Source organism: Lampetra fluviatilis, chromosome 1 (assembly GCF_964198595.1).
Source record: "Lampetra fluviatilis chromosome 1, kcLamFluv1.1, whole genome shotgun sequence".
Classification (NCBI taxonomy): Eukaryota; Metazoa; Chordata; class Hyperoartia; order Petromyzontiformes; family Petromyzontidae; genus Lampetra; species Lampetra fluviatilis.
In genome coordinates, this window is record NC_136275.1 from 35,565,380 (window position 1) to 35,590,861 (window position 25,482).

Consider the following 25,482-nt stretch of genomic DNA (forward strand, 5'->3'; position numbering starts at 1 on the left):
GTGCCAGGGGGTAGAGTGAGGAGGTAGGGGGCTAGGGTCAGGTTCAGTGGGAGGACTTGTACTAGCTTCCACAGTTGGCTGCTTGGTTAGGGTGAAAGTTCGGGGATTAAAACGCATTTGACAAGCTTGTGTTGGTCAGTGCGAGTACGAGTACAAGTGGATGGCTGGTTGGCTCGTTGTTAAGGGCCATCGGATGATACTAATTAGTACCAGTGGCTGATCGGCACATTGTCTAGGCTCAGCGCAGCGCAGGGGCTAGTAACTAGCAGCTGGTTGGCTCGCCAATTAGGGTCACGGCGCAAGCTCCACCATTCCATCGTCCAGCTTCGCTCCCCAAAGTCGTCGTCACCATCGCCGCCCTTTTGGTATTCGTCAGCACTTCCGGCGTTTTCGTTCCCTCCCAGAAGGGAGGGGGGTTTTGGGGGTTGGGGGGGGGGTCAGCAGAGGATGGGCAGCCCCCGCGTGTCGAGTAGCACGCCGGCCGTGGGGTCGTAGGAGCCGGCGAGGTAGTAGAGGTCGTCGTCGCGCTGGTGCCGCTTGCTGCCGCGCGTCATCTGCTCGTACTGGCACAGGCTCACCACCTGGCAGCGGTGCGAGATGGTCTGCACGTCGTTCTCGTCGGCGTGCTCCGACTGGTAGAGGGCGCGCTGGCAGGGCGACGGCAGTGGTGGCGGGTGGGAGAGGAAGGGGCGGGGGAGGTGAGGTGGTGGTGATGATCGTGGTGGTGGTGGTGGTGGCGTCGTTGATGATAGATTGATGGACGGATAGTGATAATAATGGCGGTGGTGAAGATGTCGTTGATGGAGGGAGGAGAAAGGTGGTATTGTGTAGATCGGACGGTGATGGTAATTGGTCATGATGACGATGTTGGTAATGATTATGATGATGATTATGTTGATGTTTGATTCCAGGAGAGGGAAAGGTTGGTGAATGGGACACAGAGGGAACAGGGAGAGAGAAAAGGACAATATAATTAAATGACCTGTCAATCACGTGCATTTTCTTTAACTCAAGAGACAAGGATGGGTCTCATTTGCAAGTGTGACCTGGGACATCAGTGTGCCAGTTGGGGGGGACGATCGCTACGCTTTGTCTCCAATTCAGTATTTTGTGGTATACTAAAAACTAAATTCGCCAAATTTGGACCCTGACGTCAGCACGCGATGGCCACTGTGCGACTTACAATAAAAATACGAAAATCATTGGAAAAATCAGTCGACGCATCGCAAGCAGGACTCTCATGAACAAAATACAGTGCTCATTTAAGGCTGATTCGACCCAGAGCAGGCCCTGACCTGCTTTGGATATCACCAACCACTGATGCTGGTCGGGGAATTGAAATCAAGACGCTGAGGTCATAGCGCAGTGTGCTACCATCCCCACCCGGCAACCAAGAGTGGTAATATATACGTAAAATGTATTTAGTTTAACTCGTAAAGAAAAGTGACAGAAACAAGACGCGAAAAAAACTGTCCGCGCAAAACGCGAAGACGCGTCGCACATTTTCATTAAAACAAAAAAAGAAATGACGCGGCCGAAGACTCTGCACGTCGCGACGGGATGAGAGCGCGTCCAGTTCGCCGTGCGGGGGTCTACTCCGCCCCCCCCCCCCCCCAAACGATAAACACCGCGGGGGGAACTTGATATTTGATTTGCGATTCGTCCGATACCGAACAATCTGAACACAATCTCTCCATTCGTCAATGGGCGCACAATCTCAGTGAATTTTCTCGCCGAATATTGGCTGTGAATCTGCAGAGAAATATAAAAGAATATATATTGCTCAGACAGAGACGAGTCACACTTTCAGTATTTTTCTCACTCTCTCTATCTTCATCGGTAAGCGTCTACGTGGGTGGAGCGGTGGTACAAGCGGTTAGCGCACTGCACTGTGACGCCCGGTGACCCGAGTTCGATTCCTGTCCATGGCTAACACGAGTAGCAGGCGATGTTTAAACCAGTCCTGCGCCTCTCCATAACCCGTACCACTCAAGAGTGTGGTGGTCATGGGGGAGGCCTTCATCCAGCAGTGGATTGGCAAAGTGTCTATTTATATGATCATCATTATCATCCTTAATCGATCCACTGCTGGATGAAGGGCTCCCCAGGCCGCCTCCATCTCTCACGGTCTCACACGACGCAACCATTCACCGAGCTCCTGCGCACGAGCTGGTTTCAGCGCTCCATCTCCGCGGTAGCCGCACCCCTTTCTGCCACTCCGTCACGAGCAAGGCCCCCCCCCCCCCCCAACGGTCAATACGAACGCCTCTACACTCCGCACGAGTTCCATTAACCCGGGCGTCGCTCCGTCTCTCGGCATAATCCCTCGTGTGCGCGCGCGCCTCTCCCCGCCGCGCCCCTTTGCGCGTGCAGCAGATGCCGCGAGGAGACAAATTACATGGGGTTTTCTGTTCCATGCGTTTTTTTGCGAGACGGGGTGGGGGGGAAGGAAAGGAAAGCAAGCGACGGAATCATGAGCCGAGCACAGAAACGGCGGTTTGCCAAGTAATACGGCGGTAAGGGGCCGTCTCAGATTCGCGCTAAATTGCCTGCTCAAGTGAGCTTCGCTCGCCCCCCCCCCCTCTCGAATACAAATCTTGTCCAAAACACAATGGCTCTCCTGAGAGGGGAAGCGAGGTAAGGGAGGGGCGGGGAGGGGGGTGGTTGAGAGGGAATAATAGGGGGGAGGGGAGGCGGAGGGGTGGTTCGGGGAGGGAAGGCCCATATTAAGACTCCCTGTCAGTCTATGCATCTCTATATGTAAGTCTAGATGTGGGTCGCTGTGTGAGTCCGTGGGTCTCTATGTGAGTATAAGGGGGGTCTCTCTATGCGGGTCGATGGGTCTCTATGTGATTTGATGGGTGTATGTGAGTAGCCGCTGCCGGCGTACGCCAGTGTGTCCGTGAATCCACCTGTCCCGAGAGGGACCTGCCACTTTGCGTGCGTGTCATTACGTGCTCCATCTCAACCAAATTATCCAGGTGAATCAGTCTAATAACATACGTAAAAAAAAAAATCGCTCTCCGATATTCGGCCAGTTCCTTTGATTCCTCAGCGTCTGCACTCGGGAGGGATCCAAAGCGCTCGCGTAAAACGGCACGCGTGCCAGGAGCACGACAACGAAACTAACACAACCGTCCGGTCGACACGGACAAAACTTCCTTCGCCAAAGAAGCGCCGACCGGGGATTTTCACGAAGGTTCTCCACACCGAGCCTTGGCTTCACATTCTGGGCAAAGCGATGACCCCTACACTTCTACGGCGGCGGCACCGCCCCACCAAAACAACAACAACAGCAACAATAAAACACACGTGAGCCCCCTCCGGGCCAGCCGCTTGCTTCGTTTACAACAACAACAACAACGACGGCTGCTCGCGATGGCGGTGGCTGCGCCAACCCCCATTGGGGGGGGGGGGGGTGGGTGCCCGGGGCAGCCCCCCCCACACCCCACTCCACCCCCCCACCTCACTCCACCCGAGCACCGCTGCTCCACACCGCCTACCCCCCCCCCCCCCGCCTACTACAAGCGCCGGCGAGCGTACCTTGCCGTCGGCCGGCTTCTTGCCCAGGCGCGTCTCCTCGGGGTGGTAGAACCACTTGACGCGCACCACCATGTGGCTGCCCCACGACTCCCACATGCTCTCGATGCGCCCCACGTAGGGCAGGTTGGGCCGTCCGGCCGAGAGGAAGACGGCGCAGTCCCCCAGGCGGATCGTCTCCTTGCCGCGCACCACCGCCTTGTAGAACAGCTTGCGCGCCTTGCCCTTGACGCCACGCCGCTGCGGGGGTGGGGCGGTGGAGGTGGGGGCGGGGGAGCGGGAGTTGCGGCGGTGAGCGCTCCGAGACGAAACATTGTAGAGGACACGGGATATTATCAAGAACTTGGTTTGGTTATTTGATTTTTACATACGCTTTTTATTGATATTGTAAAAATAAATATTTTTCCAAATAAAGTTACGTAATCATTTGGTGTATAAGAAAGAGGAGGGTGCTGTTCTGCAACTGATTGGCCTCCAATAGAGGTGGTTAAAATGACTGAGCTACGTCCCGTGGAAATGATGGGACACGTGCACATGAGATGATCCACCGTCAGAAATGATACAGGTGAAATATTTAAATTAAAACATTACAAATATACCAACTACGCTGGAAAAAAAAAAGACGACAAATCCCGGTGACCCGAGTTTGATTCCCGCTCACGGGGCACCGACACCGGCGACGGTTATCAGAGCGTTGACGTTGTTCTGATCGATTTTAAAATCAAATAAATTCGATGTCGCAATATTCCGCTCCTCGTGACGACACAGCCCCTGGGTTGTAACGGTCAGCACACTGGGCTTGCGACCGGGAAGTCGCCGGTTCGATTCCATCCTCCTGGCACGGCAGTTGAATCAACGGTGGAATTGTACAGTCACCAGCACCACCAGCACCACCACCACCGAGCGTCACGATAATCACCATGAGCGAGCAGCGGCATGCTGCTCGTGACCGCCGCGGCTCACCTGCGTGGGTTTGCCCGACCACTTCCACAGCTGTCTGACGGGGAGGAAGGCGGCGATCTTGGGCCGGTTCTCCACGGACGGGAGGCGCTCGCGACGTCCCCCTCCCGGGGGCTCCCTGCTGGGGGCCCCCCCCGACGCCCGCCCCTCTCGCCTCGAGACTCCCCGCTGCCTCGCTCCACTGTCAAGGGCACACCCAGCAGCAGCAGCAGCAGCACCAGGGTGAGTGAGTGAGTGGGTGGGCGAGTGAACGATTGAGTGGGATGGAGAGTGAGTGGGTGAGTAGGTGAGTGAGTGAGTAGGTGAGTGAATTAGTAGGTGAGTGCGTGAGTGAGTGGGTTGGAAAGTGAGTGAGTGGGTGAGGGAGTAGGTGAGTGAGTTAGTGGGTGAGAGGGTGGGTGAGTGGGTTGGAAAGTGAGTGAGTGGGTGAGTGAGGGAGTAGGCGAGTGAGTTAGTGAGTGAGTGGGTGAGTCAGTGAGTAGGTGAGTGAATTAGTGGGTGAGTGGGTGAGTGGGTTAGAAAGTGAGTGGGTGAGTGAGTTAGTGGATGAGTGGGTGGGTGGACGAGTGGGTGAGTGGGTGGGCAGTTGTGTGAGTGAGTGAGTGAGTGGGCGAGTGAGTGACGTGCACTATTATAATAATAGCATTATATAATTGAAGCAGACGTTTCATTGTGTCAAAGCCGTGTTAAGCATGCTCACGCACAAACTATCATTGGGAAGAGCTCTTCTGCAGTGAAAAATCACAGCCCACTGTTGACCTCCCTCTATTGCTGACCCTCCCGAAAAGTGGTACTGATTTTAATGACCCCGGAGAGATGATGGCCAAAGTTGGGCATGCATGTGAGTAGCCGCGGGCGCGCGCGTGCATTACAGCTAGCGACGATTTGAGGTCACACGATCCGGGGTCGCGAACCTCACCCTGTTTTGGGTTTCGACTTGGCCGCTATCGTTGATGTTGCTGCTGCCCCCACCTCATCGGCTCCACCTCCTCCACCACCTCCTCCTCCTCCACCACCACTGGTAGGTCCACCGCCTCCTCCTCCACCGCCACCAGGGGTGGAGTTGGCGTCAGCCATCTGCCGGGCCGAGCCCTGCGGCTGCGACAACGCCGGCCCCACCTCCCCGCGGCCACCGTCATCATCATCGTCGTCGTCCTCCTCATCGTCGTCGTCATCCTCGTCATCGACATCGTCCAAGTCCACGTCGTCGTCCCCGTCCTCCTCCTCTTCCATCTCCTCTCCCTCGGACGGCGAGTCCGACCCGGAGCTGTAAGACGAGTCGTCCCCCTCGGATGACGAGGACGACGAGGACGATGAGGACGATGACGACGACGTCGACGACGAGTTGGATGCCGAGGACGACGAGGTGTTGGACGAGGTGTTGGACGAGGTGGAGGACGAGGTGTTGGAGCGCGACGCGAAGGGCGCCGCCGCCGCCGCCACCGCCGACGGCTCGGTCCTGGCCCTCGTCGCTGCCGTTGCCGTGGTGACCGACGACGTCGCCGCCGTTGCCGGGGTAACCGCCGCCGTCGTCGCCGCCGTCGACGACGTCGTCGCCGCGGCGACCGCGCGATCGCCGCCGTCGTCCGTGTCCGAGTCGGAGGAACTCTCGGAGCTCTCGCTGCGCCCGCCGCTCTCGCTTTCGCTGAATGCTCGCCCCTCGGTCCGCGCGCGGGACGACGAGGTGGACGACGACGACGAAGACGCCGCCGCGGCCGCCGCCGCCCCTTGTGCTTGCGCCACTCTCTCATCGTCAGCGCCGCCGCCACCGCCGCCGCCGTATTTTCCAAACCCGTACACAGCCGCGCCAGCGGGCAGCTTGGGGAGCGCCACCCGCACCGACTTGGCGGGGATCTCCGACGGCAGCGGGGTCACGGACGGGTTCAGCGGGCTGCCCACCGGCCCCGCGCCCGCTTTGGTACCGGCGCCGCCGCTTCCGCTGAACGCCGACGCCGGCGTCACCTGCCCCGCGGGAGCGCCGTTGCCTCCGCCGCCGCTCCCCGATCGTCCCAGATCGCCGACGGCCAGCTTGCGCCCCTCTTGCATCATCAGCGCCTTCGTCTTCTTGTTCTTCGGGAAGATGACGCCCTCCTGGTCCAGCTTGATGAGAACTTCCTGCTCGGCCTTGCGCTTGTTGCCGTTGCCGCTGGCGCCGTTGGCGCTGCTGCCTCCGCTGCCGCCGGCTCCTCCGGCCGCCACCGACCCGGCCTTGACCGGCGATGGCGCCGGCATGCCGCCGTCCTTGCTACGGGCGGCGGCCCTCGGCTGCTGGGCACCGGGGCTGGGCAGGTAGGAGAGGAACGGGTTCCCGCAGCTCCCCTCGCCGCCGCCGTCGGCGCTCCGTGTGAAAGACGCCAGCGAGAACATCGACGAGCCCTGCGGCGGCGTCGACGTCGACGTCGACGAGGAGGTAGGGGAGGCGATGGCGTGAGTCGCTGCTGGCGCCTGTCTCTGCTGCTGCTGCTGCTGCTGCTGGTGCTGCTGATGCTGCTGCTGCTGCGGCTGTCCCAGGCCGACCGGGTTGGCCGACGCCGCCTTGGACTTGGGCCGCTTTGGCTTTGGCGCCGGTGTGTCGGCGCGGCCGGCAAACGGCCCCGCGGCTTTGGGCTTGGCGCTGCGCGTCCGCGCGGGCTGTCGCGGCCGGTGGGGTTTGAGCGCCAGCGGGGGTTGCTGCTGCTGTGTGGAGGGTCCGAGTCTCGACGCGGGTTTCTCGTCGATGTTGCCGGTGATGACGTCGTCGTCGTCGTCGTCGTCATCGTCGTCATCGTCGTCCTCCGACAGGTCCGTGTCCGCAGCCATGGCGACCAGGAGGTCGGCAGGCAGGGCGTCCTTCCGCGGTGGTTTGACTGTGGCAGGGGGAAATGAGGGAGGGACGCGGCTCAGTGGACGAGGCAACAGCGGCGCGGCGCAGGTGCAGAACAACGCAAACGCAGGTGCAATATGACGCAAGACAGTAAAGTGAAGGATACAGCAATGAATGGGAAAGGATAAAGGAACGGGAGAGGGAAGAGAGAAGAGAAAGAACGGGGAATGAGAGAAAAAGGATGGTAAAGGAATGGAGAAACGGGAGCAGAGGGTCAGGAAAGATGAGGATGAGGGAGGAAGAGGCTACACCAGGTGCCTCGACGCTGCTCCTCTGTGCTGCACGGAGGAGCGGCGTCTGTTCTCACAGCAGGCGGCGCCAGGGAGAAGGGAGGGGTTCAGAGTGGGCGTGGCCACACAGAAGCCACGCGGTTTACGGGAGGCTTCATTTGACGCACTAAGGATAAGCGCCGAGTCGTGACGCGCGGGGCGAACGACGCGGCGACTCACCGCGCTTGCCGCCCTTCACCGCCGCTCTCGCCGTCTTGCCGCCCCGCGCTTTGCCCTTGGCGCCCGAGTGGGCAGCGGCGCTGCCCGTGGAGGAGGGGTGGGCCCCGTCCATGGCCCCCTCCCCGGTGGCCACCCTGCGGGCACGCCGCGGGTCCCTGCTGTGCAGGAGCAGGGCGGGCGCGGGCTCCGTGCCTGCGCGGAGACGCACGGAGATGCACGGCACGGCGGGTCAGCGCACCGACACCGCACGGCACGCCCCGCTGCCTCGCACTGGCACACCGCACGTCATGCCCCGCTGTATCACACCGCACCAAAACCAAACGCCACGCTCCACTGCAGCAACACACCGCACCATACCCCCACTGCACCACGCTACTAAAGCATGTCGGAACACAGCGCCGCTCCGTGCCACGCCCGAGAGAGACACCGGCCTGTGTGACCACTCACGTCGCATGGCATAATGGTCAATACCATAACCACAGCCTACTCCCCTAATCTCTCTCAACTCCATCTCTCTCTCTACACCACCATCTCTCTCTCAACTCCCCCATCTCTCTCTCTACCACCACATCTCTCTCTACTCCCCCATCTCTTTCTACTCCCCCAATCTCTCTCTACACCGCCATCTCTCTCTCTCTACTCTGCCATCCCCCTCCTCTACCCCATCTCTCTCTCTACTCCGCCATCTCTCTACCACCCCATCTCTCTCTGCTCCCCTGTGGACTCCCCTGAGTGCCAGGGGCTGAGCGTGTGCTGGGACCAGCAGTGACATTTACACGGAGACAGTGAGTGAGATGGGAGCTGACCGGCCGGCACGAGGCTGGAGGCGCCGGGGAGGTGGAGAGACGGAGACACACGGGGAAGTGGGGGGGAGGGGGAGGAGGCGGGGGAGAGGTGGAGAGGTGGGAGTGGCATGTTTGTTGGTCGTTCTGCGAGTGTGTATTAGTGTATGGGTATGTATATGAACGAGTGTGGTGAGTGTGTATTAGTGTATGGGTATGTATATGAATGAATGTAAGTGTACATGAGCTTATGGGCATATATATATGTGAATGAGTGTGTATGAGCATATGGGCGTGTCCAGTGGCGTGCGTGTGCAGTGGGTGTGCGTGTCCAGCGGGCGTACACGTAGTGCGTACACGTAGTGCGTGCGCGTGCAGGTGCGTGCGTCTTACATGTAACCGTGTAGGCGGGAGGCAGGAGCCGGACGTCTGTGATGGCGATCTTGCCCGTGTCTCCGTCGTCAAACTCGATCGCGATCAGACTCGACGAGTCGCACGCTCGGGGGGTTCCTGCGCCAGGGGTCACGGTGGGCGGCGGCGGGGGGTGGAGGTGTAGGGGGAGGAGGATGAGCAGAGTAATGCACAGAGGTACAATTCAACAATGGATCGTTAGCCGTGCGTGAGAATTGAACTCGGACAAACGGGTTTGTAGGGCGGTGTGGCTATGAATCTACGTATTATCTATCCACGGACGCATGTATCTATGCAAGTGTCTCATCAATCCATCTAGGCGTGCGTGTGTGTGTGATTATGGGGAGTGGTAGTGTAGCGGTTAGTGCTCCGCACTATGAACCTGGCGGCCCGTTTTAGATTCCTGCTCATGGCCAACACCAGTGACGATTATGTGAACCGGTCAGGGGCCTCCCTTAGGTCGACTCAGCCTCAAATGAGTACCTAGTGTGGTGTGTAAGCCTCACAACTGGGGAGACAAAGGCGGCCGGGCGTGGTGTTCGCCACCCACCCGCTCTTGTGCCATGCCGGCCTTCATAGGTGCTCACTAACAGCACTTGCCCCAACAGTATGCCAAGGCTACACGGGGGATTTTTGTCTTTGTCTTAGGGTGCCCACTCACCGCGCACCACCGTGCCCGGGTAGAGGAATGGGCACTTGGGGTTCCAGTAGGCACACACGCGCGCGCCCTCCGGCAGCAGCTGCCTCGATGGTGGCTTCACGTCCAGGATCTGTGGGGTCACGCACGCACACACGCGGGTGTCAACACGTGATCACGGGCGTGAGCGCGCGTTGCGTGGGAACCATTGAGAGTGTAACCGTACGGGCAGCGGGGTACGTCACGCCATTGAACGTGCGCTTCGTTCGAGAGCGCGTGCGCGCGATCGGCGCCATCGTCGTCGTCGTCATCGTCATCGTCATCGCGCGTGATCAGCCATTATCTCTCCGCTGTTGGATGAAGGCCACCCCAAACCATCGCGCCATCTCCCACTGTCTTAACCGCACGCGCGCAACAAATGCCGTCGATGATATCTAACCGGCAGTGATGACGGAGCGGTGTGCTCTGTCGCGCAACGAGCGAGTGTGTGTGTGTGGGCGTGCGCAGCGGCGATCGGGCACGACCCGCATGCCGAGCCGAAAACCAAAAACAACGAAAAGTTAATACCACCGCGCCAAAGCCGATTTGGCTTCCGCAGCGAGCAAAGGGCGAGCGATCAAGCGCAGTGCGGCACGGCGCTTGACTGATGAGCCCGTGCATGACAGGTACGGGGCCCCTAAAGAGTAAGAGCCCCCCCCCCCCCAGCCAGCCCTCCACCCGCACTCTACCCAGCAGCCACTACCAAACCAACCCCCGCCCCCTCATGAATTGTAGATCTGCGATGAGAGGCTCTTGCCGTAGCGCTGTGTGGCAGAGCCACACTTGTTGGGCACGCACGGACGCCACTCAGCGCGGAGGAGAGATAACGGCGATGATTCGTGTTGTTTTTTTCCTCTCTGTGCATGCCGACGTTTAGCGCGCAACGGTGGCGAGCGCGAATGCCCCCCCCCTTCCCCGGCAATTTCCGGCTCTCGCCGCTGCCGGGGTTGGAAGGGCCCTCCCCGCGCCACTCTCGAGGGAGCTCCGGAGGGCCACTCTCATCGAGAGTATTCGGGGCCACGGCACTTCCGCGCTTGGCTGGACGTCGTTTGCCTAAAGAGGTGGGAGCAGCCCGCGCCTCACCTCACCGTACGCGAGCTGCCGATCCGTCGGCAAACACCGCCGGCGCTCGTCCGGTTAGTGCGCGGTGGGGGATGGAATCGAAATAGAACCGGCGACCTCCGGCATTGCTGCCCGTGCCGCCGCGCACCGGACCATTGCTACGCCGCCAGGGCAAGCGGCCGATGCACAACGACGCAACTGGCCGATCGACTGATTGGCCGCTCGGCGACACCGTGACGAGTGCTCACCCGTGCGGCGCGTTCGTGCGAGTGAACAAAACAAACAACGACAGGAACAACTCGGGGGTCTGCGGCGGAAATTCACTTCTGCCCCGCTGCACGAGGAATCGCCGCGAGGATTCCTCCAAAGCCCCGTGGACGCCGGTGGTGTTAAAATAAAAAAAATAAAAACGCAACCAACTCACATTGAGATTACACACAAAAAAGCCGGGGGGTAGTGGGGGGGGGTGAGGGGGGTGGTGGGGGGAGTCATGGGGGAGGTGGTGGTGGGGGTGGCGGTGGGGGGGCGAGGTGGAATGAATTGAATAAATTAATAAAAGTCAAATGAAAAAATAAAAAATAAGGATGTCACAGAGACCCTCGGGGTGGTGACAGGAAACGTTATCTCAGAGACGCAGGCGACACCGCCACTGAGCCCGGTGCCTCTCCCGGCGTGTGCGTGTATGTGCGTGGGTGGGTGTGTGTGTGTCTGCGTGTGTGCGTGTGTCTGCGTGTGTGTGTATGTGTGTGCGTGTATGTGTGTATGTGCGTGTCTGCATGTATGTGTGGGTGTGTGTCTGCGTGTGTGTGTGTGTCTGCGTGTGTGTGTCTGCTTGTGTGTGTGTGCGTGTACGCGCGTGCGTGTGTGTGTGTGTACGCGCGTGCGTGTGTATGTGTGCGTGTGTGTGCGTGTGTGTGCGTGTGTGTGCGTGTGTGTGCGTGTGTGTGCGTGTGTGCGTGGGTGTGTGTGTATGTGTGTGTGTGCGTGTGTGTCTGCGTGTGTGTGCGTGTGTGTGTCTGCATGTGTGTCTGCGTGTGTGTGTGGGTGTGTGTGTGTGCGCACGTGTGTGCGTGTGTGTGCGTGTGTGTCTGCGTGTGTGTGTCTGCGTGTGCGTGCGTGCGTGTGTGTGCTAACAGCACTTTCCCCAACAATCTGTTAAGTGAGTGTTTTTATATGTCGGTGTGTGTCTGTGCGACTCTGCTTGCCTGTGTGTGAGTGTCTATCTGTGTGGTGAGCGGCAGTGTAGCAGTTGGTGCGCTGTGCTACGAACCTGGCGACCTGAATTCGATTCCCGCTCATGGCCAACACCAGTGACGATTATCAGAACCGGTCCCGGGCCTCCCCTAGGTCGACTCAGCCTCAAATGAGTACCTGGTGTCTTGTGTAAACATCGCCACTGGGGAGACAAAGGTGTTCCGGCGTGGTGTTGGCCACCCACCCCCTCGTGTGTCGTGCCGGCCTTCATAGGTGCTCACTCACAGCACTTGCCCCAATAGTCAGTTAAGGTTATATTGGGGTCATTTGTCTTTGTTTGCACCTAGTCTGGCACAAGCGCTACAGTGAAGTCACCGTTACTTGGTGGCGAATGGCGGCTGCTGTAGCTGTTGCAGACGTGTATGTGAATGCTTGGCTGTGTGTTATGTGCGTGTCTGTGCACCTGTTCATGTGCATAAGTGTGTAAGTGAACATGTCTGTCTGTCTGTGCGTGCGTGTACGTCTTGTTGTCTATGTACGTGTGTGTGTGGCCGCATGTCTACGCACGTCTATGTATTTACGCGTGCGTTTGCGTGCTCTTTCCCGTGCGCATTTTTGCGCGCGTATTCGTGTTTCGCACGCATGCACGTGCGTCCGCGCGTCCGTCCACGCTTGCGTGTGTGCGCGTGTGCACGGGTTTGTCCGTGCGCGTGGGTGCGCTGCGCGTGCACATGACCCACCGCTTCCTGCAGCAGTTGCTCGAGCGGGTAGACGTGGGGCCTGTTTCCCCTCTCGCCGTCGACCACCACGCCGTAACTGCCGCGGTCACAGACACACACAGACGTCACGACGCGTTAACACGCGAGCACATAACAGACCGGCGCACTGGCTGCTTTAGCCAGCGGGCTCCGTGCCTGGGTTCGTAGTTTGGCTGGGCGACGACTGGGTAAGTTGACGGGGATGACTCGCTGGTCCGTGGACTGGGTGACTGGATGGCTGGGCGAACAGTTGGTTGAGTATTTTGGTAGATTACTGGGTGGCTGACTGTTTGAGAAATGGGCTGGGTGGGTAGCGGTAGCGTAGTGGTTAGCACCCGACGCGACGACTCCGTTGACCCGAGTTCGATTCCCGCTCACGACTAATATCAGTGGCCATCCTCTAGGTCAACTCAGCTTCAAATGAGTACCTCGTGACGTGAGTAAGCATCTGCACCGGGTAGACAAAGGCGGCCCGGGCGTCGTGTTGGCCACCTATCCCCTGGTGTGCCATGTTGGCCTTAAGCGGTGCACGCTAGCAGCACTTTCCCCAACAGTCCGCTAAAGGCCACGTGGAGGATCTTTGTCTACATCATTGTGCGTACAAAGACAAAGATCCCCCCGTATAGCCTGGAATGGATTACTGGGGCAAGTGCTGTTAGCGAGCACCTATGGAGGCCGTCACGCACACGAGGGGGTAGGTGGCCAAAACCACGCCCGGCCGCCTTTTTAAGCCCAGTGGCGATGTTTACACACCGCACCAGGTACTCATTTGAGGCTCAGTCGATCTAGGTGAGGCCCATGACCGGTTCAGATAATCCTCACCGTTGTTGACCGTGAGCAGGAATCTAACACGGGCCGCCAGGTTCCTAGCGCAGAGCGCTAACCGCGTACACACACACACACACACGCGTGCCTACACACACACACGCGCGTGCCTACACACACACACACACACCCACACGCGTGCGTACACACACGCGTGCGTACACACACACCCATACGCGTCCTCACATGTCGGGAGGCTGAATGGCTCGCACGGTGCCCGGGTGGAGCAGCTCGTCCTCCATGGGGATGAGGATGCGGAGTCCATCCCGCACGTCGGAGCGCTCCAGGCAGCAGCGTGGGGGCTCTGGGGGGGGGGGGGGGGGTGAGCAGGTGAAGGAAAGGGCAGTTTAATCATCTTGAAACTTTTCCCTCCTTTATTTGTGTGCGCACATAGTGTAGCCGTGAGCACTATGAACCCGGCGAGCCGAGTTCGATTGCTGCTCACGGCCAACGCCGGTGAGGATTATCTGAACCAATACCGGGCCTTCCGGAGGTCGACTCAGCCACAAATCAGTACCTGGTGTGGTGTGTAAACATCATGACCACCGGGGAGACAAAGGACGGCCGGGAGTGGTGCTGGCCACCCACCAACTCGTGTGCCGTGCTGGCCTCCGTGAGTGCTCGTTAACAGCACTTGCCCCAACAGCCTGCTAAGGCTATACGGGAGATTTTGTCTTTTGTGCGTGTATGTTCGTCCTAACACCCCCCCCCGCCCCCCCATATTGCCCACGTGTGCGGGCGCTCACCGGGCGTGTGCGGGCGCTCGCGCAGACGGATGAGCGGCACCTCGTCCTCCTCGTCCGAGAACGAGGTGGCGCTGCCCCCCCCCTCCGCCGCTCCCCCCGCCGCCGGGGGTGGTGAATCCGAACGGTCGCGCCGCCGCCGCAGCCGCGCCTGTGGCGCCAGTGGCGGTGGCGGCGGCGAGCCCGTCTGGAACGGTCGCTCGCGCCCCTCCCGCTGGGCTCACGCCAACGCCGGTGCCGCCGCCGCCACCGCCGGAGCTGCCGGTGCCACCGCCGCCACCGGGACCAACGCTGCCGCCGCCGCCGCACGGACCAACCCCCGCACCTCCTCCCCCTCCGCTGGGTCCAACCGGACGGATGCAAGCGCCGCCGGTGGGGGCCGTGCGGCTCACCTGCCGTGAGATGGCGAGGGAGGTGCAAGAGGAGGGAGCTGTGGTGAGATGGCAGCGTGTCGCGGCGAGTCACCCGCGGACAGACCGGGCGACTTGCGACGGAGTGACTCTGACTTGGAGTCTGAGCTGAGCTAAGCAGCTCAAGACCGCCAGCAGTGCTGGCAGCTATAGGAGATCGTCATTGCAGAGAGTTACAGAGAGAGTCATAGGCCACAGCCGAAGACCATCAGCAGTGAAGGCAGTCACAGGACGGTGCATCGTGTAAACGTGCAAACCAACAACAGCAAAACCACCACCACCAACAACAACAACACACAATGTACACTAACCCCACGCCGAAACGTACCGCAAATGGAATAGAGAACACGGAGTGCTTACACAGAGTCGATAGATGGATGTGGACGGATGTATGGATTTCCACGTGGACTGGGTGAATGTGTGCCTGAACGTGTGGTTGGACAGCTGCATTCCTGTGAGGCTCAGTGATAAGCCGGCTGGGTGGCTGAATGAACGGCTGGCCGTATTGGAATTTGAGCTGAGGGCTGTGCGAACTCAGTGTGGAGGGTATTGTGACTGTGACTTTGTAGGTGTGTGTGTGTGCGGCTGTGGGGCTAGGTGCCTAGGTGACTGAATGGCCGGGGCAGTGGGTGACAACGTGGCTCAGGGGCTAGGTGATCAAGTGCCTTAGTTGCTAGGGCATTGGGTAACAGAGTGGCTGAGCGGCTAGATGACTTAATCGGCTGAGTGGCCGAGGTGACCGGTCGACCGAACATTTGAGTGACTGCGTGGCAACGGGCAGGTGACCACACGCACCGATCGGCAATCGCCCTTGCTCTTGGATGCTTTGGGTTTGGTGCCGGGCTTCCCGCTCGGCCGGCTGGCCTGGGAGAGGCCGGCACGGCTTGGCATGGCCACGGTCCCCATCTTGCCGCTCTTCTTCCGCTGAGCGGGAATCGGAACACGGAAGACGCACTCCCGTTAGCGTTCACATCGCGCGTGGCAAAGGCAAGAGGCTCACGTGGGGCTCCGTGCTCGGCGATGGCGAATCAGGCGTAGGGTCAGGCGACGTGTGTGTGTGTGTGTGCGCATGTGGGGAGTGGTATGGTAGAGGTTAGTGGGCTGCGCTATGAACCCGGCTAATCCGCTCAAGGCCAATACCATTGACTCAGCCTCAAATGAGTACCTGATGCGGTGTGTAAACATCACTACCGGGGAGACAAATACAGGAACCGATAATCAGCTTTGTCGTGATTTTCGGTGGCGATTCGTTTACAAGTTTGGTAGTTTTCATGACAACGTACGACATGTCCTTGGGCACAACAATCATCATGATCGTCATATTTCCTTTTTATTTTAAATGTCCTTTACTTACCGCTGCCTTCTCTTTCATCTTCGCCTTGCTGGCTCCGCTTGCCGGGCCCGAGCCGTTTCCACCTCCGGTGAGAAAAGCTGACATGGGCAGCGCCGCTCCACCACCACCGCCGCCACCACCGCCACCTCCACCGCCGCCGCCAAGCGTCCACATCCCGGCAGTGCCAAAATCGGCAAAATCCCCTCGCATCGCGCTGTGCGCGGCAGGAGGCCTCGCCACCCTCGGCTTAGTAGGCCTAGGCTTCGACTTTGCCGACTTGGCCATCGGCACGGACGTTTTGGGCGGAGTTGTGCTGGCGCCGGGAGGCCGCGAGAGGCCCGGCAGCAGCTTGGGCCTCTTGCCGGGCCGCGAGATGACGGGCGCGGCCTTTTTGGGTGGCCGAGGGGCGGCCGGAGTGGTCCTTCGCACCTTCACGTCGACCTCCGAGTCGGAAAATTGGGAATCGGTGCCTGGTGTCACGAATAAAACAAAGACAAAGACGGAGACTATGTTAACTACTTAGTAGTATTGCTTTGTACTTTTCCTTCACCTTTTTTCCCGATTGCGTTATCGTTGCCTTGAAATAAAGTTTCCATTCGGAAGTGTCGCAGAGCAATCTTGCTAAAGGAGACAATCGTCTGTGGAAGTAGATACTACAGAGATACCCCTGATATCCATTCAAGCGACCACTTAACTATTCTATTATTCATACTCTGGGGCAGATATTATACAACTACTTCTGAGATCCCCTCAAGTGACCTCTGGTCCACAGAGTAGTGGGCAGCACTGGATCATGTGGGCATGTGGGTACACGTGTGCGTGTGTGGGGAGCGGTAGTGTAGCGGTTAGCGTGCTGCGCTATGAACCTGGCGACCCGGGTTTGATTCCCGCTCACGGCTAACACCAGTGACGATTATCTAAACCAGTCCTGGGCCTCTCCTAGTTCGACTCAGCCTTAAATGAGTACCTGGTGCGGTGAGTAAACATCGCCACTGGGGAGACAAAGGCGGTCGGGCGTGGTGCTGGCCACCCACCCCCTCGTTCGTGTACTGTTCCGGCCTTCATAGGTGCTCGCTAACAGCACTTGCCCCTACAGTCTGTTAAGTCTATACGGGGGATCTTTGTCTTTGTATTAGTCTCATCCTTAAATAAGTAACCAGTGCGGTCTGTAAACCTCAGCGCTGGAGAGACAAAGGCGGTTTGGTGTGGTGTTGGCCCACTAATTGCCTCGTGTGCTGGCCTTCATAGGTGCTCGCTAACAGCACTTGCCCCAGCAGTCTGCTAAGGCTACGCGGGGGATCTTTTTTTCGTGCGAGTGTGTTTGTGAATTAATGGTAGCAGTAGTGTCGTGGTTCGCGCGCTGCACTCTGAACCTGCCGACTTTCATCTTGATTCCCGACCACGGCTGATATCAGTGGTAATGGATGAGTGTGTGCACGTGTGTGGCGCGTGTGTGTGGCGCATGTGTGGCGCGTGTGTGTGGCGCGTGTGCGATGCGTGCGCACGCGCGTGATGCGTGTGGCGCGTGCGTGTGGAGCATGTGTGATGCGTATTCGCGCGCGTGCGTGTGTGAGCGCTTGATGCGTGTGTGCGCTTGCGTGATCGGCGTGTGGCGCGTGTGCGTAATGTGTGTGTGTGTGATGTGTGTGTGTGCGTGATGTATGTGTGTGATGTGTGTGTGTGATGTGTGTGTGCGTGATGTGTGCGTGATGTGTGTATGTGATGTGTGCGTGATGTGTGTGTGTGATGTGTGTGTGTGATGTGTGTGTGTGATGTGTGTGTGTGTGTGATGTGTGTGCGTGATGTGTGTGTGTGATGTGTGTGTGTGCGTGATGTGTGTGTGTGATGTGTGTGTGTGTGTGTGATGTGTGTGATGTGTGTGTGTGTGTGCGTGATGTGTGTGTGTGATGTGTGTGTGTGATGTGTGTGTGTGATGTGTGTGATGTGTGTGTGTGTGTGCGTGATGTGTGTGTGTGATGTGTGTGTGTGTGTGCGTGATGTGTGTGTGTGATGTGTGTGTGTGATGTGTATGTGCGTGATGTGTGTGTGTGTGCGTGATGTGTGTGTGTGTGCGTGATGTGTGTGTGATGTGTGTGGGTGTGTGTGCGTGATGTGTGTGTGTGATGTGTGTGTGTGATGTGTGTGTGCGTGATGTGTGTGTGCGTGATGTGTGTGTGTGTGATGTGTGCGTGATGTGTGTGTGTGATGTGTGTGTGTGCGTGATGTGTGTGTGTGATGTGTGTGTGTGATGTGTGCGTGATGTGTGTGTGTGTGCGTGATGTGTGTGTGTGTGTGCGTGATGTGTATGTGATGTGTGTGCGTGATGTGTGTGTGTGATGTGTGTGATGTGTGATGTGTGTGTGTGTGTGCGTGATGTGTGTGTGTGATGTTGTGTGTGCGTGATGTGTGTGTGTGTGCGTGATGTGTGTGTGTGTGCGTGATGTGTGTGTGTGATGTGTGTGTGATGTGTGTGTGTGTGTGATGTGTGTGTGCATGATGTGTGTGTGCGTGATGTGTGTGTGTGTGCGTGATGTGTGTGTGTGCGTGATGTGTGTGTGTGTGATGTGTGTGCGTGATTTGTGTGTGTGTGATGTGTGTGTGCGTGATGTGTGTGTGTGTGATGTGTGTGTGTGTGATGTGTGTGTGTGTGATGTGTATGTGTGTGATGTGTGTGTGTGATGTGCGTGATGTGTGATGTGTGTGTGATGTGTGTGTGATGTGTGTGTGTGTGATGTGTGTGTGTGATGTGTGTGTGTGTGATGTGTGTGTGCGTGATGTGTGTGTGTGCGCAAGTTCCCGTGAGCGTCATGAGTCGAGTGCTGTGATGCCGGACCCATAGGGAGCGAATGCTTTATGAGTTTTTATTCCGCACACAGTTAATTCTCGACAAATTTCCACGCGCTAACTTGGCAGGGTTTCCCTCTCTCCCTCCCCACACCCCCCTCACCCGACGCCACCATGAATTGAAGCAAGTTCGACAAACAACGGGAGTGAAAAAACGACCGCTGGCTCAGACCACCCACAGAGATACACGCAGAGAAACGTAGACGACACACTCGGACACGTAGACATCGAGACACAAAGACAAAGATCCCCTCCCCACCCCCTGCACAGAATTTGGGGGCCAGCACGGCACACGAATGGGTGTGTGCCCAGCACCACGCCCGACCGCCTTTGTCTCCCCAGTGCTGATGTTTACACACTGCACCAGGCACTTGTTTCAGGCTGAGTCAACCTAGGGGAGGCTCAGGACCAGTTTATATATTCGTCACTGTTATTGGCAGTGAGTGGGAATTGCACTCGGGCGGCATTACTCTAACTACGACATAACCACTCAAAGTAAAGAAACGCACTCACACGCACACGTGATGATAGACACATATAGACAATGCATATTCAGATACATATGTATTCAGACACACAGACACACATCCTTGGCACACACACACACTCACGCAACACAGCAGTCTCACACCCCGGTGTTATTGCGTTCACACCAAACACTTTGAGGCCACATGAAGTGAGGAATGATAGAGGTCAGAAGGTGATGGGACGGACCCAGATGTTATATGTTAACATGTGCAGGCAATAGCGAACTGCACACACATGCATGCATGCACACACACGCATGCATGCATGTAAACATTCGCGTTTACACAAAGGTCCCCAGTATAGCCTTTTCAGGATGTTGGGGCAAGTGCTGTTTGTTAGTGAGCACACTCGGGGCCAGCACCATGCCTGGCCGCCTTTGTCTCCCCGGTGCTGATGTTTGCATACCGCACCGGGACGAATCGCCCTAGAAGGAGCCTGTGGAACCGGTGCGGATAATTTGCCGCTGATGAATAAGGGTCGCCGAGTTTCCCTTGAGCGCAGTGTGCTAACCACTTGGCTCCCGCTCCCCACACACAGACACGCATACGAACACGGAGCGCACAGACGCACGCACGCCCACACACACGCACGCACGCCGCTACCCCTGGCAATGCTCCCAGGGATGACTGCCCAGACGTCCCTCCTTGCCCCCCATCACCCCCACCCGCTCCACCTCCCACCCCCCACCTCACCGCGTTCACCCGAGTTGGCATGAGGCCTCGCTGTGCGTGGAATCGGGCCATGACGGACGCTTTAACGAGCTCTAGCGGCACGCGCGCGCCTGTGTCTGTGCGTGTGTGTAAGTGTACGGCCTGTGTGTGTGTGGTGGTGGTCTATGTATCTGTGTGTCTGTGTGTATATGGGGAGTAGGGAGCGGCAGCGTAGTGGTTTGCACGCTGCGCCACGAACCCGGCCACCCGAGTTCGATTCCTGCGCACGGCCAACACCGGTGACGATTATCTGAACCGGTGCTGGGCCTCCTCTAGGTCGACTCAGCCTCAAATTAGTACCTGGTGCCGTGTGTAGACATCGCCACTAGGGAGACAAAGGCGGTCAGGCGTGGTGCTGACCACCCACCCCCTCGTGTACCTTCATAGGTGCTAGCTAACAGCACTTGCCCCAACAGTGTTACGGTAATATGGGGGAACTTTGTGTGTGTGTGTGTATATGGTTTGTGTGTGTTTGTGTGCGATTGTGTACGCACCTACGTATGTTGAACTCCTTCTTACGCACCGTGCGTAAGATGTACGTGCGTGCGTATAAGCGTATGTGCGTGGTGCGGTGGCGATCGAGCGCCTTTCATACCCAGCATGCACTGCCGCTCCCTCTTCTTCCGCGCTTTCTGCTTCGCTTCCAGCTGCACCAGGGAGGGCAGGGGGGGGGCCGTGGGGGCCCCCCCGCGGTGGGAGCCCCCCCCAACTGCCGCCCCCCGCCCGGGAGCAGGGCCCCCGAACCCCGCCATGATCCCGGGTCTGAAACACGAGCCAGCCACCTCGTCGTCGTCGTCATCGTCATCATCGTCATCATCGTCGTCGTCGTCCTCGTCATCCATGAGGTCATCCCTGTTGTCATCCTCGTCTTCGTCATCTTCATCGTCGTCATCATCATCATCCTCATCGTCGTCGTCGCTGTAATCGAACCCTGCAACACAGAGGGGGGAGGTATGAGCCAGGGTTGAATCATACCACTGTTACAAATACTCTCACCTACGCCCCGAGTTTACTGGCTGGCTGCTGGCTTGGCTCCTCTCCACCCCAACAGTAACTCTGTTTGTCAGTGGCTGCGGGCCCTTGCCACGATAAATAGTTGGGTAACTGGCATCAGAGGGTTTCTCGCGTAACAAATATTTATCAGTCGATTGAATGGAAACGGCGAAAGGCGTGTAAGAGACAGTGACGCCGAATAGCGGAATATTCTTTAAATCGTGGAGAATATAAAAACAAATCGCGATACGTATTATCTTGGCATTTTATAATTTTTCATAAAAGAGCTGATTGCTCTTCGTGCTCTGAGTACAGGAGGGTCGCGAGAAGACCGTGACAATGACAGCTGCCTCTTCACTTTCCATCGCTCGTTGAATAATTTTTTTTTATAATTTGCACCTCGTTGATGGGAAGTTGATGTCCCACGGCTGCCATTGTTCGTATCAGTTTCCATTGTACGATGACGATCATCATCGTCATCATTATTTATAGCGTGTTCTCTTTCCCCCCACACATCCAATTAGCACGGTTGGCTAAGTACGGTGCGAAAGAAGTTCAACATACATACATCGATCGTCATCATCGTGATTTTCACCACCATCATCACCATCGTCATCATCATACATCAACTGATTTAATTAAAACTCAACACGTTGGCGAGAATGTGTTGCGTGTTTTATGACGTTGTGTGTGAGGTTATGCGGACGAGAATGTGCGCGGCACGTGAGAGTGTGTGAGTGTGTGCGTGAGTGAGTGTGTGTGTGTGTAAGAGTGTGTGTGTAAGAGTGTGTGTGTGTGAGAGTGTGTGTGTGTGGATGCGCGCGCGCGCGCGTGCGTGCGTCCGCGCGTTCGTCCGCTCTCTCCCGAGCGCGCCGCGCTGGCAGAAATCCAAAACACGAGCGAGAATGAGCGAGAGAGAGAGACACTTCCCAACGAACGGAATCACCACACTTATGACGCACAATAGCAGACATCTCCCCACCCTCTCTCTCTGCACCACCCACCGCTCACCCCATCATCCCACCACCCCCTTCCTCGCACCCAGCCACCCCCGATCGCCGCCACCACCACCAGCCCCCGCCCGAGTACACGTCACACACGCCGCCTTACAAACCAGCTCACGATTTCGCCTTCTCCCCCCTCTCTCGCCCGCTCCCTCTCGCTCTCTCCTGCCATTACTGCCGCCGCATCTGGCAGGCAGCCAGCCCGCGCCGCGATTTGGAATCAGGTGTGTATACACGAGCGGCACACGTGTTTAAATTTAGCCGCGTGATGATACGACACGAAGACAAAGATTCCCTGGTGCTGCTTGAATAGCATGGTGGGTGGTGGGGCGAGGCACGTGTTGTTAGCGAGAGCCGATCAAGGGCGGGTATGGCGTACGACAGGCTGCGGGTAACATCACCCGGCCTCAACATTTATTTTCCACAGTGCTGCTATGTTAATTTGCATTCTGGCAAACAGCTGCTCATTGAAGGCTGAACAGACCTAGGGGCAGGCCCATGGCGGGTTCAGGTGCCACTGAGGAATCAAAGCCAAGGTGTTGGACCTGTAAGCGCGGTGCGCTGCCCATTGTGCCACAGACAAAGATCCCCCGTATAGCCTCAACGCACTGCTGGAGCAAGTGCTGTCAGCGAGCAGCTGGGGTGGGTGGCCAGCACCACTCCTCGACCGAAACATCGCGCCAGGTACTCATTTGACCGGTTCAGATATAACCGTCGCCGGCGTTGGACCGTGAGCGGAAATCGAACTCGGGTGGCCGTGTTCGTAGCGCTGCGCGATGACCGTTGCACGCCCGCTCCTCGCATCTCACACACGTGGACACACATTGACACGCGCCAAATCGAACGCCCAACATATAGACGACTGCCTTTTAGAAATGGTTGGGGCAAGTGCTGTTAGGAAGCAAAGGACCCTTGTCACCACCACGCACACCTGGACCCACCTTTGTCTCCACAGTACCGATGTGCTTTTATAGCCCGAGTTGCACAAGGGAAGAACCAACAAAAGCGATTGATACTACCCACCACTGATGGGTTTTGCTTTTTTCACCCGAGGCCGGGAATCCAAGCCGGGTAGGCGGTGCGCTAACCACTGCGCCACCGTTCCGACCGATCTTTCACTGCGTTCGCCAAAACGTCACGGGGAAGCTGTCGCGATTTAAGAGGCGTCTAAAATTACCGCTGCCTGTGTTCGTGGCTTGATGCAAAGCCAGTGGCATTTGTTTCGCGTGCGTGTTTTCCACGGGTTCATGTTTTTCACCCCCAGAATGAATATTATCATGTAATTACGTGTACGTTCGAATGCAGCAGTTTCTTTTAAAATGCATTTTAAATGCATCATTATCCCCCAAAAAACAACCACAGCCACAGAGGCACACTTAATCCCTGCACAGCGCAAACACACAAACACAAGCATACATAAACAAGACAAAGATTCCCTGCATAGCCTTTAACAGATTGTTGAGCAAGTGCTGTTAGCGAGCGCATACGAAGGCCGGCACGGCACACGAGGGGGTGGGTGGGAGGCCAGCACTACGCCCGGCCGCCTTTGTCTCCCTCGCGGCGATGTTTACTACGCACCGCAACCAGGTACTCATTTGAGGCTGAGTCAACCTAGCGGCAACCCACGACCGGTTCATACAATCACCACCGGTGCCGGCCGTGATCGGGAATTGAACTCGCGTCGCCGTGTTCGTAGCGCGGTGCGCTTACCGCTACGCTGCCGCTCCCCGCCACACGCACACATACACACAGACAAACACGCACACATACACACAAAGATAAAGATCCCCCGTATAGCCTGAACAGACTGTAGGGGCAAGTGCTGTTAGCGAGCACCTATGAAGGCCAGCACGGCACACGAGGGGGTGAGTGGCCAGCCCACGCCCGACCGCCTTTGTCTCCCTAGTGGTGATGTTTACACACCTCACCAGGTACTCATTTGAGGCTGAGTCGACCTAGGGGAGGGCCAGGACCGGTTCAGATAATTGTCACTGGTTTTGGCCGTGAGCGGGAATCGAACTCGGGTCGCCAGGTTCATATCGCAGCGCGCTAACCGCACCACTACCGCTCCCCATACACACACACACATACACACACGCACACACGCAGACAAACACGCACACATACACACACGCAGACAAACACGCACACATACACGCACACATACACACACGTAGACAAACACGCACACATACACACACGCAGACAAACACGCACACATACACGCACACATACACACACGTAGACAAACACGCAAACATACACGCACACATACACACACGTAGACAAACACGCACACATACACGCACACATACACGCACGTAGACAAACACGCACACATACACGCACACATACACACACGTAGACAAACACGCACACATACACACACGCACACATACACGCACGCAGACAAACACGCACACATACACACACGTAGACAAACACGCACACATACACGCACGCAGACAAACACGCACACATACACGCACGCAGACAAACACGCACACATACACGCACGTAGACAAACACGCACACATACACGCACACATACACACACGTAGACAAACACGCACACATACACACACGCACACATACACGCACGCAGACAAACACGCACACATACACACACGCGCGCCGCACTCAAGCATTTGGTCGCGTAATAACGAGCGTCTCCTAATGAGAGCGCCACCATTACCATTTCCCGCGTTCACATCGCCTGATGGTTTGAGGACATTTCTGAGCACAGAGGCTGCGCTCCTAATTGATGTCGCACATTAGCGGCACGCAGTCACTCGCGCCGCATTTTATTTCCTCTTTTTTTTACCACCTTAACCCTCCGCCCCACCCTCCCGTCCTCCCCACCGCCCCCACTGGGCTGAGCGCCCGATGAGAGTGTAAAGCCCCCGCACGCGCGCACGCGGGCAGAGAAAATCATCTTGGAATTCAGTAAGAAACATCGGCGAACGCCGGCCACAAAGCCAATGCCAGCCGCGATGATACCGCCTGACCACAACGCAGCCTAACACTCGTGCCAACCGCAGTGCCAATTTCAGCTCCGGTGCCAACTCTCAACTGCAACCCAACCACACCTGCGATGCCAACCACGAGCCCAACAACAACAAAAAACGTCCGATGTTAACCCCCACAATTGTAAAGGCGGCACCACCGGCGCAAACGTTGAACGCCATCACCAACTCCAACGCGGCCGCAAACCAGCGAGGCGCGGGCTAATCTCCATCCGTTCCACGCTCCCTTCCCGGTGGGTGGACACGTCTGGCTGGAGCCATAAGTCTGGCTCGCTAGGAGAAGGAGGCTCAAAAAAGTGTGGACTGGTCTCGTCTGTAGGCAGGGCTTCATATCAGCCAAAGCTTTCTGGGGCTGAGCTCCAGAAAATACA

At 57.5% G+C, this 25,482-nt stretch overlaps 1 protein-coding gene across 4 annotated transcripts in view; it reads right to left on the reverse strand.

Annotated features, from left to right (window-relative positions):
* Positions 1-7,864: 7,864 nt before the first annotated feature.
* Positions 7,865-25,482, reverse strand: part of LOC144935097 (uncharacterized) — a 117,393-nt gene continuing 99,775 nt past the window's right edge. For 3 of the 4 annotated variants that reach the window (XM_078861497.1, XM_078861477.1, XM_078861488.1), the window contains exons 19-27: positions 20,684-21,019; positions 16,028-16,476; positions 15,469-15,597; positions 14,267-14,655; positions 13,707-13,824; positions 12,678-12,753; positions 9,667-9,775; positions 8,988-9,104; positions 7,865-8,004 (exon numbers count right to left, since the gene is read on the reverse strand). In XM_078861497.1, coding sequence (XP_078717623.1) covers positions 9,056-9,104; positions 9,667-9,775; positions 12,678-12,753; positions 13,707-13,824; positions 14,267-14,655; positions 15,469-15,597; positions 16,028-16,476; positions 20,684-21,019 — 1,655 coding nt within the window. In that variant the 3' untranslated portion in view covers positions 7,865-8,004; positions 8,988-9,055. The remainder of the gene's footprint in view (positions 8,005-8,987; positions 9,105-9,666; positions 9,776-12,677; positions 12,754-13,706; positions 13,825-14,266; positions 14,656-15,468; positions 15,598-16,027; positions 16,477-20,683; positions 21,020-25,482) is intronic. The other variant, XM_078861506.1, reaches the window with a different exon arrangement.